Source organism: Labrus mixtus, chromosome 9 (assembly GCF_963584025.1).
Source record: "Labrus mixtus chromosome 9, fLabMix1.1, whole genome shotgun sequence".
Lineage (NCBI taxonomy): Eukaryota > Metazoa > Chordata > Actinopteri > Labriformes > Labridae > Labrus > Labrus mixtus.
This window is the reverse complement of record NC_083620.1, coordinates 2,260,136-2,280,020: the sequence shown is the minus strand read 5'-3', so window position 1 is coordinate 2,280,020 and position 19,885 is coordinate 2,260,136. Positions and strand designations below refer to the sequence as shown.

At 41.5% G+C, this 19,885-nt stretch overlaps 1 protein-coding gene across 12 annotated transcripts in view; it reads right to left on the bottom strand.

Annotated features, from left to right (window-relative positions):
• Positions 1 to 13,632, bottom strand: part of kirrel3b (kirre like nephrin family adhesion molecule 3b) — a 163,804-nt gene extending 150,172 nt beyond the window's left edge. For 7 of the 12 annotated variants that reach the window (XM_061045911.1, XM_061045912.1, XM_061045919.1 and 4 more), the window contains exon 1: positions 13,116 to 13,632. In XM_061045911.1, the coding sequence (XP_060901894.1) occupies positions 13,116 to 13,158 (43 nt within the window). In that variant the 5' untranslated portion in view covers positions 13,159 to 13,632. The remainder of the gene's footprint in view (positions 1 to 13,115) is intronic. The other 5 variants (XM_061045913.1, XM_061045923.1, XM_061045917.1 and 2 more) reach the window with 1 other exon arrangement.
• Between the last annotated feature and the right edge of the window lie 6,253 nt (positions 13,633 to 19,885).

The following is a 19,885-nucleotide window of genomic DNA, read 5'->3' as shown; positions in this document are numbered from 1 at the left end:
AAAACAAGGAGAGAGGGAGGAGAACGGCAATGGAGAAGGGACATTTTTAAAGAGTCAGATAAGGGATGAGGGTGTTAGGCCTGCTCAGGGATTCTCTCATTATTCTCCATTTTCAACAGAAGCAATGATGAGAACGAAACATTTCCTATCTCTTAAAGTGGCAATTTGCCCATTTAATGCTTGTGTTATGCAGGCCTGACATCCTTTCATCCACCCTCTTTGCACTAATTTAATTCTTTTTTTTTTTCCCTTTTATTTCTCGGCTGATAATTCTCTATTTATTTCCATTAAGCTTTGTTTGTTCACAGCGATCTGTTGCTGTAATTTATTAGAGCTTTCAGCTTAAATGATGTGGCATGCCGACACGGCCCCAGCAGATAGAGGCTCCCCTCTTCCTCCTCCCCTTTTTATGGAAAGCTGCCCTAGTTTTTTTCGAGAGGGAGACATTACAATTAAGGTGGCGACATGGACCCCCTAGTGGCCAATGCTCAGGGACCAGATGTCCTGTCAGAGAGATGCTGGCCCTCCACCTCTGGGGAGCTCTGGGTTGAAATCTGGTTCATGTCTCTGTGGGGAGACACGATCGCTCCCGTTTCATCATTAATTCAAGGATAACTGATTCAGGAAGTATAGGCCTTTTTTTTCTTCTTCTCCCTCCCTCCCTCCATTTAGGGCTCCTTCACAAGAAAACTTGATCATTCGGTGTTTTTCTTTATCCTCTCTCTTTAGAATTCACAGCCTATTTTCTTTTTCTCACTCAATAAAAATGCTCAGGATCCTTCTTATTGAGATCAACATGATGCATGCAGCCTAATGCATCAGCCACCCAACAGTATTGGATTCTTAAAAGCCTGATAGCCCCTCGTAAATTGACACAAAGGGGAGGATATAATGGCTTCTGCTGCAGCAGGCAGGTGAATCAAATTAGAGACAGATTTCAAAAGCATCAATTTGCCTCTGAGATTCATTCTAGATTTCCTGTTGAGGCTCATCCATGCATCAGCGCCATTCTGTTTTGTCACCTCATTAATCAAGGAAGAAATTAGCCTGACTTTTCAGCGAGTAAATAAGTCTGTAAGTCCTGATAAACCGGCTTTTTTCCCCCCAGCTCACGATGTTTGACGGATGCCCGAGAATCACTGTGTCTGTGTGAAGTACATGTCATTCCCCTCACATGAGACCTTAGAGGAAATACGATCACAAAGAGACCCCACAATCTTTACTTTTTTTTTTCTCATTTCCAAGCCCTGGATACTTCCTCCTCTCTCATTTTGTCCTGTTCTCCTTTTGTAGAAGGCGGCTGCTGGTTTTTGGAGATGAAAGACACTTGTTTGGCAGCCTTCAAAGAGTCACAGAACTCTGAAAGTCACTTGTGTTGCAGAGCTGTTCGTTCTCCATTTCATATCTAATATGGAAGGTGATGATCAAAAGGATCAGAGCTGAGGGATAAGCTAAAAGATGTCTGCTTTGGAGTAAACAACAATACCAATCCCCTGGACCCACACCAGGCTCTCATTTAATGATTGTCCTTCAGCTAATGCCCGAGAAACTGCACATAGGACTATTTCTGAATGTAATAATGTCTCATGAATGTAAAAGGTTGCAAATTGTGTCACTTATATCTGATAGTTTTTACTTGACATATAAGCTCAAATGCATATTTTTTCTTCTGAACAGAATCAATCCCTCCAATCCATTTTTATTTAGACATCTAAAAAAAAGACAGAGAGAAATATGAAAGCATTAAGCAGTTACAGAGAGCCTGCAGATGAGGACTGACAGTAGATTCCAAGCCATTAACTCTCCACTCAATGTGAAGTGCACCCATCTGGAGGACACTCTTTGGGGCGGCAGGAGATACAACATTATTTTACAAGATCGCTTTCACCGTGCTAAAATGAGGCTGTGCTGGAATTTGTAGATTCAACCGTTTTTTTGTGTTTTTTTTTTTTTTTTTTTTAAATCATAGCCTTGTAAATAATTCAATAACTCAATCTCATAACTATTTTAAGTTGAGGTGATGGGGGTAATGGTGACACCCTTTAACATCCCACTGTGTGCTGCCATGATCATCTTTAGATTCCTTTCTGTGTTTTTAATGTCCCGCTGTGATGATGTCACACACTATTGGGATAGTGACACTGACTGCCTCAAGTAGATCCCAGTGAGACATAAACTAACAGTCACACAGGGGCACATTGTCCACCTGTTTATAGATCCAATACAATGAATGGCACCTCCACTCGACTTGTCATAGTGTTCTTGGGAAAGACATTGGACCCCAAATTGCTTTAATGTGTATGAGATTGTGATTTTGATTTCTATTCTTATAGGCGGGTTGACACTTCACATAGTATCCTCTCTGATCAGAGTATGAATGTTTGAGAATGAAGGGGTTAATGTGGCAGTGGTGTTAAGAGCTTTGAGTGGTTGGGAGACTAGAAAGGAACCATTTAAGTGCAATCCATTTTTCAAAATACTTAAATATTAAGTATTAAACTTAAATACATAAACAGTATTAATCTACTACTCTTCTAGAAAAGAGTCTCTTGGAGTCCTTTGGAAAAAAGAAAAAGGAAAACATTGATAAGCACTTTGAACCAAAGCTTTTTGGAGTCAATAGGAAAACAATGTGAAGTAATAAAATTAGCATACAACGCAAGTGAGGAATAATCACATTTGTGCTTGTTTGCACATACGCACTTCTCAGACAGCTAATACACTGGCATTAAGGATTAGGGCTGCAAGAAGCAGATATGTTTTAATTTGTGACAAGAATGCTTTCCCTTTGAGATTGCTTTTTTGCTTTTTTTCTCATTGTCGCGCTTTCTTCTCCTTTCACTTAGTCTCCCAAGCGCTGGATATATTTGTTTACCTTGGAAGGCATTGTGTTGTCATTACCATCATCCGTCTAATATAAGATAACATTGCCTTCCAGCAGGGAGAAAATCCTCTAGTCATCCTGAAAAAAAAAATGAGAGCAGGACTTTGCCTAAATGCTGTTTTGCTTTCCTCCAGTGACTTTACGAAATCCTTCAGATGCACGTTCTATTTATATTCAACTTCTTTCCCTTTTTTTTTTGCTGTCTGCACCAGTATTGACAATTGTGCTCCCAATACTCCTTTGAAATTACATTTTTTTTTACATACAAACAAAGTGCACGGTCAAATTTAGATTTCATCACAAACCCAACCACTACACTAAACAGTCCTTTCAGAGAATCCACATTTTCAGAAATAACACTACAGCTATTTTCCCAAAATGCATCAGTGATGAATGGGACAAAATTACAGTGAACCAGAGCACCAAGCCACTCTAAAATAGACACACCTGTGATGATGACAATGCAATTGACAGTCCATTTTGTAGCAGCTATCCTCTGGTTCTGCTTCCTGCTCTTTAAAGAAGATGAGTTGACCATGCCGGACCTGTCTAGCCGCCGTCTCCATTTTACCTGATGTTAGTTCTTTACAGGTCACTGTCCACTCATCTGTCGTTACATGGGCCTTTCTCCCGAAACATTATCGCTTTAGATAAGGGTTCAATAAGTACGCATGGCTTTTAGAGTTCTCTCTCCTGCCACTCTAATCCAATCTTTGATGTGGAGTCTGTTCATCATTGTGCACCGCAGGCATCTGCCATGTCCCTGCGCTCTTCGTTGCACAGAGAAGTAATGGATGGCCGTGCCCTTGAGTCACCCCAAGGCCTTCTGGTTCCTCCTCAACTGTTTGTCTTCAGGTTGTCTCAAATGGGTCTGCCCTGTGGTATTTTTGATTTGATTAAATCAGGTTTAATGGGTTAGAGACGGAAGAAGGCAATGGGGTTTGCCCTGCCCAGTATTGTGAGCGGTTCCTCTGCCATTTAGCATTGGGCGGTGGCCAAACGAAAAGCAGAAAAACTGAAATGACTTCTGTGCTCCTTTGTGATTTGCACTAATGTCCCCTAGGGATTGAGCAATGACCACTGTGAATTCCCCCAGGACGCCAGCCAGATTGAAAACCCCTGCCAACACATTTGAAAGGATAGCAAATCATTTAAACTCCCCAATGTGCATTAGCATTTTTTTTTTCAGTGCCCGGGCCAGCCTCCACAATATTAAATTGCACTTGATAAAATAAAATAAAAAAATCAGAGAGTGCGACAAGAGCTCTTCAGCTTCCAAATCAGCCAAGTGAATACTGGAGTGGCCTTTAGATAATTAATTATTCTTTAATTCTCTTTGTTTACTCAACCAGGTTTCTGATATCTACTTGAAGAGCACAGCTGAAAACTAATGTACTGAAGATACCAGGTGTTAAGGCATTGAAATACGTGTAGCAGCAGAGACTCGGTCTCATATATTTTAGGTTTGCCTTCAGCTGATCCTGCTTGTGACACCACATTATTATTGCATGTAAAAATAGGCCATGAATTAAAGTAGGCACAGTGACTCCAAGCACCACCATATTAAAGAAGCATCAGAAACAACAGCTCACAATCAATACAGCCTCAGTCCTTCATACAGATATTAATGTTTCATGATCAGTCCATATATATATATATTTATAGCATGGCTCACTAATACTGTTGAGCTGTCTACATTCTCGGTAGCTTTTTCCATTTGTTATTCTGCTCAGGCAGATTGCTCTTGGTAATGCAAGAGACGGTATGGATGTATGTGTGTGTCTTTTACGGCATGTCTTTCTGTATGATGGCTGTGCCGGATAAAGCTTTGCCTCGTAAACAACTATAATGACACACAGCAACAGGCCTCGCACTGAATGCGCACGGAGACCAATAGAAGGATTTTTCTATCAACATTCAAAGCAAGTATTTCATGTCAGAGATTTCCTAAGACTGGTGTCAAACGCTCCCTCATTTCCCGCAACAAATACTCAAATAGGAACGGAGTTGGCACGGCGCCAACATAAGTGGTGCTGAAAGAGTGTATTGTGGGGGGAGGGGCAGTGTGCAGGGCAGTTTCTGGCTCCTATGCTAACATTGCAATCCCAACTAGTGAATGGCCCTTTCTTCCCAATTGCTTAATTGTCTTAGTGGGACAGGCAGGTGGCTCAAAGCCTCATTTGGCATCTGGTGAAAAAGAAAAAAAAAATCACATCTACATAGTGCATGGGAGTGTTGGGGGAGGGTTGCATTTTTCATTTTCAAAGCTACACAGTACCCCCCTTGGCAGATTTCAAAAAAGTTTTGGCTTGAATCAGGAGCAAGTTTGTGCTACTATTGTGACTGATGTGCCTTGCTGAATAAAACATCTTTTGGTATCAGTGCCAGATCAAATAGCCTTTCAAAAAGCCATGTCTCTCACTGCTGCCACAGAGATGACTGTTTTCCTATTAGTTTATTAAATAGAGGCCACCAAGGCTTCCCATTTGAGAATACTGAGCAAAAATTTGGTTAACTATCAAAACGGAAGCACACAAGTAGGGAGGTAATGCCAGAGGCACATCACTATGTTTGACTGTGTGACCATCAACCTTTTATTATACTGGAGTCCAGACACATACAACAGCCTCAAGGTTTGCTAATAAAATGGAAGTATTGCACATGCCACTGCCTTTGTCAGAACATGCACAGGAGCTGTAATGGCAGGCAGAGACACAACCACGTTCATCCACAGGTGAGAAGCTTCTACCTCCACAGATTCTGCTTGTACAAGTTAAAAGGCTGATTTGCATTTATATTGCCATTCAAGGCTCGCAGCTGTAATTGTCGTGGCACGGTAGCAAATGCACAGACACCACACAAGCTCACCTGCACACAAACACATACTTCTGGTAAAGCGGGCAGTATGAACATCTCCTACATGAGCATATTGTTATGAATCTTTGGACTGAGAAGCAGAGAGAGAGAGAGAGAGGAGGAAGGGATGAGTTCATCCAGGTTTAATATTGAGCTGTCCCAGAAACTTTCCACCAAACACTAGCTAGGTCCTTATCAGATCTGCAACCCAATTTCTCAAGTGCCTCCTGCGCTGAAGCACCGCATGCATCTTCTGGGCTCTATCCAATGCAGCCTTTCACAATCATGACAACGCATTCGCAGCATGGTTTACTCACAAGTGATTAAAGCAAGACTGGGACATGTTGCATGAGTTTGGTAGCAGAGCTGTGCTGTAGCAAGACTTGCATGAGACTTTACTCGTCTATCTGTAGATCAGCACAGATGGCACCAACCACCCAAGAAATGGGACAGAATGTTTCAGACCAGGACAGTCAATGAACCTTCTTCCACATACACATGAGTCTATCTGGCTGGCTTTTTTATTTTTAGCTGCAAAGCTCTTTTCATAGGTTACATGTTCAATAATGAACATGTTTCAACCTCAGGAGTAAAGCAAAATACATTAGTGGCCATATTTCATAATATGGTAGGACGTTAGTGAATATTACTCAGCTCCAGCGGCAACACAGAGCATGCACCTAATTAAATTTAACCTTAACCTTCACACTAAAAGCTGCATTTGCCCAGGTGTCAAATTTAAATGTGAAGCATATTCAGTTACTTCTGTGAGGCTGATACATTTAATTATTTAAGCATATTGCATAACTAGCAAAACCTTGTTTTTTTTGAAGCTGCAATATGTAAGTCTGCACACAGGATGCAGTGAATTGCCATTGAACAATTAGTTAGATACATTTAAATGGATGTATAACCCTAAGTTCAACTTCCAAATTGGCAATGACAAGTTAGTTGGTGTGAACCAGGACATTGGATGGAGATTTCAGCACACAATGGAGAGCATCTGAGCAACTGTCCTACATGCTGTTTTCCACAGAACAGGTATATTCATGGTGAATTCATTGCATAGAACTCTTAGCTTAACTTTACATTTTAGCGCAAGCTTGACATATGGAGCTCAGTGTAAGTTCAAGCAGGGAGACTGGTTATATTCTCTCAAACATTCATTCAATTTAGCCACTCCCTCTACTCAATCTAGTACACTCTTTAAGTAATAAATCAACAAGATTCTGCCACAACCTCTCTCAACCAATCATCCTGCTGCTTGTCAAATTTTTAAACCTGTTCTCTCTTCCACAGTCAGTTTGTCATTCCAGTGAGATCGCTGTGACCCTCCTCCGCCCCGGTCACCTCCATTCCAGCTCAGCAGAGCCCAGATACAGCCTCAGAAACCCACTCCTCATCACATCCTGCATTTTTCTATCATCATCACCACCACCAGTCTCTAGACTCCACAGGGGGGGTGTCTTATCCTGCTGTCGGCCTCTCTACCCCTCTGACTGCATGAAGTCATCATGACAGAGTCTAATCGCCAAACACATTGCACATTTATCTTTTCTTAAACTGTTAAATACATAATCTTAAACTCTTACTTCATTCTCTCCTGATTAAAGTCGCTATCGTCATTACCACCAACATAAATGTAGTTTAAGAGTTATAAAGGAGGGAAAAAAAGGGTTTAGATAAGATACTATTTGCATCACAGCCACAGATAATGTCTCCGCATCCTTTTGTTCACACATTTCACATTTTCACCTGCAAAACCTTGTGTTGTTGTTTTGTTTTCCTGTTTCCATGACAGATGTTGAGTCAAGCACAGTGGTCTCACCCATGCAGAGTAAACAACATGCACTGTATTTCTAAAAACAGACGTCTTACAATAGAATATCTATGTTCTATGAATCCTTTCTGGAAATGGGATATTGTTTTTCAAAAACTACTTGACAGGACAAAATGTATTTGAAATAAAAAATCATTTTAATCCTCCTTGTTATTGAATTGGTCTGTAAAAAGGGGGGGATGGATGTGCAAGGCTGAATGTGACACAAAATGTCTTATTAATTCCTCAGGTTTTTTAAAGCAGGGCTTTGACAAAGAAAGGAACAAACTTTGTATCCTTCATTGTTTGAACCCACCTGTGTCTTACAAGCAATCCCAAATCTCAGTAGCAAAAAAAAATAATCTATCTATCAGAGCCTTGCCTAGGTGGAGTCGGGATTAGCACACAAAGGACACAGTCAAAGCACAAAACACCATTTTTTTTTCCTTTAGTCCATGCTGTGTCAATGCTTTGTCCTCTGAAAGGAACAACAGCGCTGTATGATGCTCCACTACTCTACTAACAGCACCCCTAGCATCTGAACACACAGCCATGTGGAGCTGGTCTTCAGTTACTTTATCGGAGAAAAACACAGTCTCCTGTTTCCTGTGCATTAAATTGCAATTTAGAAGCCATTAATCCATCCCATAATCCGTCACCAAATAAAATCCTGACTGGGATCAGAGAGGGCTTCCAAACATGTCTCTACATTTAACAACAGATCTCTACATCAAGATTTTTGTTTTTATTCATCCCATGTAAAATATCTTTAATGCTGTCTTCCATGTACAAAACCTCAGAAGGATGAAGTAGCAACAATAAGGACTGAGTGAGATATTGCAGATGCTAACCCTGCCTTCACAGGTGACCTAGTGATCACTACAGCATCTGTTTGAATTACTTTAACACTGCCGCCCAACAGAAATGTAATCCGGGATAATGCCCTTTTGCTGAGTGCTCCAATCTGGATAAATTCATCCCCCGAGGAATGAGATCCAGCGGCAGAGTCTCGGGGAGAGAGAGCGAGGAGATGAGGGGCTTGTGGGGTTGATTGGTTGGTACTAAAGAAGACTGTTGGGGCTGAGAAGAGAGTCTTCTAGATGGATAATGAAGCCCCACAGTAAACAGCTTGATTTTGTTGACTGCCTGACTGACTGCAGGCGAGGGAGATCACTGCCTGGTTTTTTCCAAGAACACTCCAGACCAATCATATTCCTTTCCCCGGCTGACCTGAATCTTGACAGACTCCAAATGAAGTTTTGATCCAAACTGCTTTCATTGGATATTCTGTACTTACTTACATCGGCATTCTCATTTTGATGGTTTCTTCAAATAAAACATGAACTCGATTCTGTGCTTTAGAGGAACAACGTGCTGTAATGTGAGCTCTATTTATGCGTTTCATGAGCAATATATAGATTTTTTCTGTTTGTTGAAAATCCATAGAAAAGCCACCAGTCTCAACGAAAAGAGATTTTTTTTTTCTTGGAAAAAAGCATCTCTAGTCATTACTGACAAAACAACTGCCACACATAGGGACTTACAAATTCCAGCTGTCAAGCAGCAGTCTCTGAGATTATTTATTCATATGTTTACTTATTACCATAAATATCCAACAGGGCACTCGGCTCAGGGGGATTACAGTAGGCTTAATTTATCGTGGCACAGAAATGAGCAGGGGTCACGGCGGCTGAGGTGACTTAAGCTGGCTAGCCTTGATGGGACATGCAGCACAAACAAGAAAACAAACTGCACGCCACCAGGCTCAATCATGAACTGATGACATCATCTGTCACTCACTGTGTTTGCATGGCATGATCCAGCCAGGGTTAGTTATTACTCAAGCCAAGTGTCATGAATGGTGACTGGGTAAGTCATAGGAACAGGACAAGGACATTTTTTTGTGTTTCTTATAACAGGCATCTTAAATATCCTGAAGCAGACTTCTGCAAGATTTTTTGTTGCATTCCCATTAAGGGCAATAAATTAATTAATTACCTCTGAGTTATTATGGTCATAATCTGTGCATTACACAGCACTGTGTCTTTCTTACAAATAACCATTCATAATTATGAAGCTGAAAATTGGTATTTATGTTTGCAATGTAATGGGATGTATTTCTTTCTTGTATTTTTTTTTCCCCTTTGGAAAAGCGAGAATGATTTCTCCGTCTATAAAAAAAAAATCCACACAACCAGACATGACATTGGAAAGACATTTAATTATACTTTGGTTGAGAAATATGTATCAAAGCCTGCCGCCCATGAAAAGCGGATTTAGAGTCGTCAGACAGCAGTTAATAGACAGCAGTAAATGAAATAGTGGCGGTTGGGGGTACTAAGACATGCTTTCCAGGACTAAGAAACAGCTTAGTCTGGCTGGGTGCTGAAATCAGGAGTTCTGACACGAGATATATTAGAGGGTGGGGGATAATGAAGGGCGATGGGGTGGGTCGGGGGGGTTAGGAGATTGTTTTTTATATACAAGATTGGGATGCTGTTCCTGTGCAACAACACTGCCCCTAGTGGGCGAATCCTGTCAGAGACAGCCCCAAAACAAGATCTTACTTCCCTGAGAAAGTAGTCCAGAAACCCACTAGCCAAGGCAGTTTGCATGCTAATTTCATGAGGTGTCATTCAGAGACAATAAAAGGAGAGATGGAGAGACATGGGAAGAGAGGAAGGGGGAGAGACTGAGAGAGCCCATACGCTTAACATTGACAATGTGTGATTTATTTTTTCTGTAGCACATTTTCTTTAGTGCCTGGCACATTCAGTACAAGACTATTCTTAAACTGCCCCTCCTCCACCGAGACATCATGCTTTCACAAATATTTCACCCTCTGCCTGACACAGGCTGGGGTTCTCAATCACAATGCATCTCACAGCGAAAGAGAAGAAAAGACGGACAAATAAGGGGGACGGGTCCAGGAGACAGAGAGAGAGATTGTGAGAAAAGTGAGAGATGTTTGCGACACTGTGTAGATTGAATGGGAGGAGGTATCGGGAGGAGGTGTTGCAAAGGAATGGACCCAGTCCTAGACAAGTTTGGCCTGAAGTGAATGTTTATCTGGAGGCTGTCCCAGATCTTCCTGACTGTTGCAGTGTCATCTGTCACAGGCAGGAGACGTGACAGTGAAGAAAAAAAAAAGTACGGTCCGCGTGCCAGCAGCACAGTCGGGGTTGGAGAGCATTTCCCAACGGCTTTCATTCCCCCTTATTCTCCCCCTCTCCATCTTTTTTTTTCGCTCTGGACCATTTATTCCTCTAAGTTGTGAGAAAATAAATTGCTCAGCGCCTCTGCATATGAACTGACTCCTCTCTCTGCTTCTCTCTTACTTATTCCCTCATTTTCACGCTCTCTTTCTCTCTCGCAGGAGAGCTGCTGCGTCTAAGTATATGAGAGCTATGGCCACAACTCCCCTCTGTCCCCCCCTGTTCATAAAAACTAGATTGTTTTCCGCAGCTTTCTGCTGACACCGGCTTGGCACATAAACAGAGCTGTAATTTGTACAACAACAGTAAGCTACAGGGAAGCACTTTTTCCTCCCCTGAGGCATGCATAGAGGAGGAAGGTTGTTATCCCCTGTTTACCTGGCAGGAAAAAGCACTATTTTATATTATGGTAATAACCAACTGTGAAGAAATGCACAGCAATCGGCTCTCTTTCCAGTTGTTGCAATCGCCTCATTCCAGCAAATACGGTCTAAAATATGGTCTGGGATTTTCCCTATAGAACTTTTTTTTAATGCCGTGAAGGCATGTGGATGTAAATGTGACGGACCCAGGACAAAAGCCCAAATCAGAGTACAGCCCTCTCCTACAGATTTGAATGCCTCTTGCAAAGATAGAGAAATACAGTGCGGGGTGTTTGAGATGCTGTAGAAGTCAGACGTGGTTATAAAACATAGCAGATGCTTAACAGAGTGCAGGAGAAAAAAAACAAAAACTAATGACTGATCATGTATTTCTGCATCGCAGTAAGCACAGATGGTGCAGAAAGACTTGACAATAAAATCACAGGAACAGAGCAAAGCCTCAACATCAGGAACAGTTACAGCATCAGCAGTACAGTGAATTATGTCCTTTCACAGCAACGTAACAAAAGGCTGATGTGATCAAGAGAGAGAAGCTTAAAATGCCTCGACTCACTGTGGGTCCACTTACACAACTTGGGTCACAATCCCAAGTCATACACAGTCGTAAGAAAACAGAAAATACAGCTGACACCCTCTATGGAAGCGATCTACACGTTAAAACTCGGCTGCTGAAGAGAATTCAAAGCGACATCACTTTAGTTAAAAATAGTCCGTTGTGACATTCTTCTTTCTACAAGTAGTAAGCAGAAAAAAAGTATAAACACAGCAATTCGATGAGTTTGCTCCCTTCTTTTTCATTGCATCCAATAAATCAAAATGTGAAACAGCTGAATTCCAAGATGCAGCAAATGAGCTTGTTTACCGAGTTTCATTTGTTGCTGCTGTGTCAGCAGCATGTTGCAAAGTCTTAAGTTGTCAGTTTTAGCAAAAACATGTCAACAAACTTAATTTAGCATTTTCTGTGCTCTTTTCAATGAAATGGTTACAACTCCCTCTGGGACACGGCTGTACAAATCAACGCGCACACACACACACACACACACACACACACATATGTGGAGACACAGACATGACCTCCTTAGGATGTAGTCCAATGTGACAGGGTCAGGCTTTGAAAAGAGGTGGCGGCAGTGTCATTGACCCCGACCCTATGGGGGGGGGGGGGGGGGGGTGTAGTAAACCAGGGCGATGTTGTAGGACGCGGATGACGCTCTGAGACAAGCATCCACTGTTTGATTCAGTGTGTGTCCTTCTCTTGCTCAGACACAACAGAGGGAAGAGTTTTCGCTGTACTTTCCTCACCTCTATTGTTTTCCAAAGACAACCACCTGGTGGCAAGCTGGGGAAACAACCAATTCATCCTCATTCTGTCCACAAACAGACTGTCTAGGAATAAAAATAACAACAGCCGAGGCTCTCCAAAGGGCTCGAGATGGAAAAGCTTAGCTCTAGAGTCTGCCCTCTGAATCACTTCACTGTTAACTTTTTCTCTCTCTCTTTTCTTCCAAGCAGACCCCCTGTAGTTGGACTCAATAGGGGAAAGGGCTGTCAGTTCCAAACAATGTGACTCAGGAGTGAACGCTTGACTGAACTGGACTAGGGTCACAGGGTCCTGTTGGTGTGTGTCTGTGTGTGTGTGACAGGCATTTTTAACCCCCGCATAGGAAGTATTTAACTCTCAAAGTCTCAAAGCTATGACAGAAAAGTGTCGACTACTGTTCACATCTCCTCAGCTCTAGAACAACCACGCAGGCTTGTTCTTCCTCATTTCTTCTATGACACCAGATGTAGTAAACTGTGTTTTATTATAAACAGTTAAAAAAACACAGATGGCAGCAACAAGCTCAGACAGTACAAGAATGATTTTCAGAGACAGATCCCAGCCAGCAAGCCACATAGCAAATCACAAGCACATGAAATTTTGATAAACAAGCAACTTAATCTGGGAAAAAACTCACCGTGTCCGGAGATCCACAGGAGCAGGAGGACCCAAGGGATCATGACTTGGGAGTGCAGGGGGGGCAAAACCTACGAGAAAACAGTGGGCGACTGTGAAATTGGAGTTGGCAGGCACTAACGCATGCACGAGATGAGACAGTGCTCCTCTGTGCTGCTGGGGGGGGGGGGGGGCGGATGCTACAGTCCCTCAGTGGTGTCTCCTTTAACTACCCTATAGTGGAAGGCAGCTAGTCAGTCTTCAGTCCTTCTTCTTTTGATTCTTCTTCTCCTTGGTCTCTCTATGTGTCTCTCTGTCCGTGTCAGTCTTCAGAGTTGCCGGTGGTCAGCTCTGCCTCTCATGCTCTCTTGTTGATGTGCGCTTGTAGACTTTCTGTGTCTCCGCTGCTGACTCTGAGCCTACACACGCTCACTCTTTCTCTCTCTCGCTCGCACAGTTTCCCGTTGCCCATCCATCCTCAGTCTCCTCATCCCACACTTACCCCCCCTCCTCCTTCTGTTTCTCTCTCATGCTCTCTCTCTCTCCCCCCTCTCTTGCTCTACCACTCACGTATAGCAGACACAGTCAGGGGATGGAGCTCAACAAGGAGACTCCTCCCCCCCCCCTCCCTTCTATCCCTATCTCTCCTCTCTCTCTCTCTCTTCTCTCTCTCTCTCTCTCTCTCTTCTCTCTCGCTCTCAGCCTGACTGTCTGGGTGGCTGTGGCTGATTGTGAGGCTGGGAGACTCGGATCCTCACTCTGGGAACGAGGGCTGCCATGGGAGAAACAGAGAGGGTGAAGCTCTAATTAGAATGAGAATAGGTGCAACTCGGCATCTATAGCTACAAATAACACAGACGTCCACTTAACAAAAAGTGCAGTTTCCCCCCACCCCCACTCCCTTCCATTCCCATAAAGACCCCTGCCTTTTTTAAGAATCTACGTACGGAGCTGAATTTTGGAAACCGTGAGCTGAAAATGGATAAAGGCTACATTAGCATTCAAGACCCAAGCCATAGTGTTCATTCGTATCCAATTTTTTATCAGGGCTGAATTAGATTCATAGTCACTCACTCAAGGAGCCATGATGCAAGACGTCATAAAAAGGCTAAATGCACTGCATACTTAGTAACAAGGTTTCCTCCTGGTTATGTTTACTAAAGAGGGGGTTTTCTTTCTGCTGTGTGTCTGACTACACAAACACAATGCTTGATTTTATAAAACTATAGAGAAATAACCAAATGTTATTTTTGTGATATGATTTGCACTTCACATTCAGTTTTGTATATTTCATTATGAATGTTAAAGACTTAGATAGACGGACCTATCAGCAGACTGACAGACAGATAAGGTGTTTTTTGGAACAAAGAGTTCTGGTGAATTTTTGAAGACTATCCATTACAGACTTCCCTGAGAACTACACACCATGGGGAGTTGTTTTTCTCTCTCTCTCTGCACTCTCAAAGACTTAATAATGGCTGCACATCGTTGGTCCATTTGTCCATATTTTTTTCCACTTTTAATGATTTGAAGAGGTTCTACCAACTGTTATTTGCTTGTGTTTACAGTGGGATTTAAAAATGGAGGGTTGGAGGTACTGGATTGGCTCGTGTATTCAACATGCAATGAATTATGGACCAATCACTGTGCGCTTATGTCACCTAAAGTCCCTTTTGCTCTTGGAGAGTATCTACTCTGAAGCAAACCTAAAAAGGTTCCTCTTAACTGGGTTCTAGGAACTTAAATAGTTTGTAGTTCCTGCACTGTTGAATGAATAAAGAAGGGGAAGGGTTCCAAAAGTTCCTAGAATTATGAAAAAGTTCCTGCAGTCCAAAAAGGCCTATAGATGGATAGATCTATCTATAGGGGCGACATTGGCTCAGTGGTAGAGTCGGTCATCTCTCGGTCATGAAGGTCAGGGGTTTGATCGCCAGCTCGGGCCATTCACACACAGATGGGAGAGGTTGCTATGTAAAGTATCCATGAGTATTGAAAAATCACATTCATACAAGGACACAGGTCTTCCTCAAGGACACCTCGACCCTTTTGATCAAACCTGTGACCTACTGGTTGAGAGAAGAGCAACTCTACTGACAAGCCACCGCTGCCCCTCCACTATCTATCTATCTGGATGGATGGATGGATGGATGAAAGAATAGAACGCCATTACTAAAGCATGAGTAAATAAATGTTGCTTGTAAGAGGAACTCCCTTCATTTTTGGGCCATTTCTGCCTGAATTGGTTAGGACAGCTAAAAGAGTGGGGGGTGACATACAGCAGTGCACCCGGTCGGATTAGAACCCACAGCTGCTGCAACATGGGCTATAGCCTCCATTAATGGGGGGCGCAACATGATTGCTAGGCTTTACCCTCTCTTTTTTTTTTTTATTAGAATTTATTAAAATTACAAAACTAGAGTGGTGGGGGCTGATCAAATATTCATTTAAGATGTACAGAAATGTGCTTAGATTAGAAGTCCGATAATGACACAGTAACCACAACATGAGGCTCTAGTCCACAACATATTAATTTAATCCATCTCTTTGACTTCCTAATCTAATCAAAGGGCCAGAGGATGACAGGTGGTCTTTTCATCAGCGCAAATAACAGCTACACACAAAAACAACCCCCGTGCGGCCGAATTAGAGGATAACAGATTTGCATGCTGCCTAAGAACATGATGAGTAGGGCCAAAGAATAACAATGGAGCTTAAGTGCCTGGAGGTTGAATACAGCTAGTAAAGAGGTAAACATTGGAATATTTGACATCCACAATCCCCAACCCCCTGCTTGGTACTATAAACCACATAGAGTGGATTAATTTCTGCGATATCAATTGAAAATGAGGACCTGAACTGGTCCAAAAACCCACAATAAGGGGTTAGATTTCACCCAAACATGTTTTGAGTCATAATATTTACAAAAAGTTTACCCATATTTGATTGGCTGAGATGTAATTTATATAAATAATATATGTTTTACTATTTTTTTTTACTAAGTTTGACAATTCAAATAACATAACCGGACATGTTTTTGAAATACTTTTCCGTGCATACTTCTTCCTCATCAAAAGTTGACGTCGACATAACCCCGATTGCAACTAAAGCAGATGGACAGTTTGGTGGGAAATTTGAGTTTCTAACACTAATAGGAGCTAATGTAGCCTTGAGCCTCTTGCCTCAAGCAGAGACGAGGAGCAGGTTAGAGGGCTTTCAAAGTCCAACAGCTCAGATTTGTTTTTTTACTTTATTTTCAAAGTGAAATTATTTGGCCAAGCCAATTGACATCACTTTAGCCAATGATCTGATTTTGTTTTTTTATGGACACTTTTCCAACTATGCTTTAGTTTTCTATCAGGGCTTTCACACTTGAACTATATTTCCAGGAGGAGCAGTTTGTGTAAACGCAAACAGCAACATTATTCACAGGGGCAAGGACTACAAAATAAAACAAGAAACACTGAAAACTTAAATCAGGATTATCAACAGATAAATACACAGGAAACAGATAAACACATGGATAAGAAATTACACAATAAAACAGGAAACACAAAAGACTAAATTAGGAAACATTAAAATAAAACACACGAGGGAAACAAGCAAACACCAGGTATGAATGAGACAAAATAAAACAAGAAAGGAAATCTAAACTCTGAAAATATACAAAATACAAAACTAAATAAAACTAAATCATGACAAAACTGGGCACAAAGTACCTGTACAAAATAATGATACTATTTTCAACAGTTGTAACATGGGGATAAAGGAATTATTTTCTTGTGAGTACAACTTTCAAAAAAACAGGATTATTCCGCACAGATTCTCGCCAAGTGAGAAATAGCTCTTTTTTTTTTCCCAGTAAAAAAGCCTGCATGTCAAAGCTCAAGGAGCACATCTTGCACTGCACAGCAAAACAGCAGCCCCTGACTAATTTAATTACTCAGGGTTGGGTTGCAAAGTGACCTTTGAAACTTGAAGGCTTAAAAATGAACAAGAACAGACTGAGAATCAATCCAAAACTAAGAGCAGATACTAATGATGTTTGGCACTGTGTTTTAAAACTGTTAATGGAAATATAACAAATGGCATTGAGGGAAATAAATAAAAGTGTAATGATTATTTAGATTAATGTATATCATCTTGTAACATTTGCAACAATGTGGGATAATGAAATTGAAGTGTGCACGCTGCACTGCTCTCCTTTTCTAGTCCATGAAATCCTCCCCATCCCTTCACCAGATGAGATGCGGAGCCGCATTGTCACACTCAAAAAGTGACACATTAAGATGATGGACAGCCACTCTGTTTTTGAGCTAAATAGAAAGTGACATATCTGTTTATTTCTCTTGGGCCTGCACATCCGCTGTTGAGACACTGAGAGGTCTGAAACACTGCGATCTGTAGCTGTGTGTGTGTGTCCCAGTGTGCATTGTGTATGTTGAGTGTGTGTTACCATCAATTTGTATTTTGAAATTAGCAAATCAGCCAGTTGTCTTTCAATGAAGGACATCCACTCAATCTTGGTCAGTCATATGATTCCCCAGAGATGCTCCTTCTCTAGCCCTGATGCGTCAGATTCTCATTCTAATCAAGTCTGCAAAGTGGCAGAGCAGAGGATCTAAATGAATGGAATTAAACAGTATGGCAAGGCCTGGCAGGAAGCAGGGCGAGTGACGACATCTCATTTTCATGCAGAGTCCTTTTTTTAGACGAGGACCCTTGCTGAGAGAAACAGGATGCTGGTGGCATAATGTTCAGTTACATTTCATTTAGTATGAAAAAGGCAATCGTTCCATACTTGTCATTCTGTGTACGTTGACTAATTGAAGGTCAGGATCATAACGTCCTGAATCCCTTCTTTTCCTGCACTGTGCTTGTCTTTATCTAGGGTTGACTTGACCTCATTGTTACTCTACTCTGCTAGCTTTGTGAGATGAACTTTAGACAATTGTGCTTTGAAATGATATGGAATTAGAGCAGCAAAGCAAGCAATACAAGAGGCAACCTGCATGGATCGAGAGGAATCACAAGTATAGCTCAACTAAAGAAGCCCTGGTTACAGACTTCCCCTGAGCTTATCCACGCTACAAAAGTAAAAAGTTTTAAATATAAGATGTTAAATGACTTAATTTAACCAGGAAGTAGACACCATTCACCATCTTTTCTTTTTTTCAGAAAGTTATTTAGGAGAAGGATGTTCTTCTTTTTAAACACAGCAGCACAGTTCTGCGGAAAAATTAAACCAATAATTTCCATGTAATGCAGAAGTCATCACATCAAACTGAAAGTATTATTTGTGTTTATCTTTACTAACATAGCATTTCTTTGCAAAATGTCCTGAATTAATTTAAACTGAGCACATTTTCTTTTCTTAGCAAATAGTAAATGTCTTCCTTAAGCCTGGAGCTCCTCTCTGACTCAGTTAGGTTCAAAGGCACTGCTTGTCGACAGGCAAGGCAGGCCCTTGCTTGGGGCCCCAGACCAGTATGGGGCTCAAATTTAAGAAGTTTCAGAAGTGGCCCAAAATGTGCAAATTTTGCAATGAGAGTAGGAAACCTCCCTAAAGGGTAACCCCATCTGATAGCACCTGCTCTTGCTGCCCTGCTAAGTGTGCTGTGAAAATCAAAGTTTCTCAACGATAGTGGACAAAGAAACAATTAAGAGGAATTGTTTGTCTACAGGAGAGAAAAAATAAACAGGAAAAAAGAGGAGGAGGAGTAAGCATGGGGACAGTGGTAGACATAATGGAGATGAATGCTGGTTCGAGGTCCCCCCAATTGTTTTTTTTACTAGGGCCCCAACAGACTCTAGAATCGTCACTGTGACAAGGCAATTAGGTCATTTGTCTTTCCCCAATTTAAATTTCAACTTTACTGCAGCGTGCATTTGAGAGGTTTTTTTTTTGTATTTATTTCCATGGTATGCAAAACAGTAGTATAGATTTGTTTGTCGTGCTCATCTGGAGGTAGGTCAGGAGCAATGGTCAGCAGTATGCACTCAAGAAAGCTTGTCAGGGGTCACAGGACTTTGCATAAGTCAAGCTGGAATCCCTCCATGAGAGGGAAATGTACGCATGTTGTTTTACATCTCAGAGATCGACTATCGACTTCTTCTTTGCATGCTGCCTCCCATGCTGACATCATGCGAGGTAAATAACATTTGTTGTGTTGGATTATGGATTGTCTTAATGGCTTGAAGAGGACTTTATGTCTGTTGATTGAAGACGTCAGCCGAGGAAAAATTATCAGTCAGAGACCAACATGTATGTTTTTTTATTCCACTGACATGTTGTATTATAGTGTGCATTCATAAACAGTGGCTGTTGATGCCCATACATGATGAATGCTTCCACTCCAGTCTTAACTCAGAGATTGAAAATGTTTTTGAAAAGCAAGTATGTTGAAAAAAACTAAACTCTTTCTATTAAAAAAAGTAAAAACAACAAAAAAATATATATATATCATATTAACTATTTATTAAGTAAATAAATAAATTAATTCTATTGGCAACAGCCATGTTTTTGTTGCTCACTCTCTCCCTTCCAAAACTAGGGATTTGTCTCTTTCATTGCAGTCAGACATTTTAATTGCCTTGGGGTGATTCTCCAAGGGAAGCATCTCTCTGTGGGGGATATGTTACACTCAAGTGGGATAGCACAAACACAGGATTGGTGCATTTCCTTAAAAAGAAGTAAAATGCTGTCGTGCAAAAAACTCGCTGAATCAGCCCATTAACAGCCTACACTAATAATATTCAGTTAACCTAGCCTAAGTGTTTTGCCAGTGGTCTTAA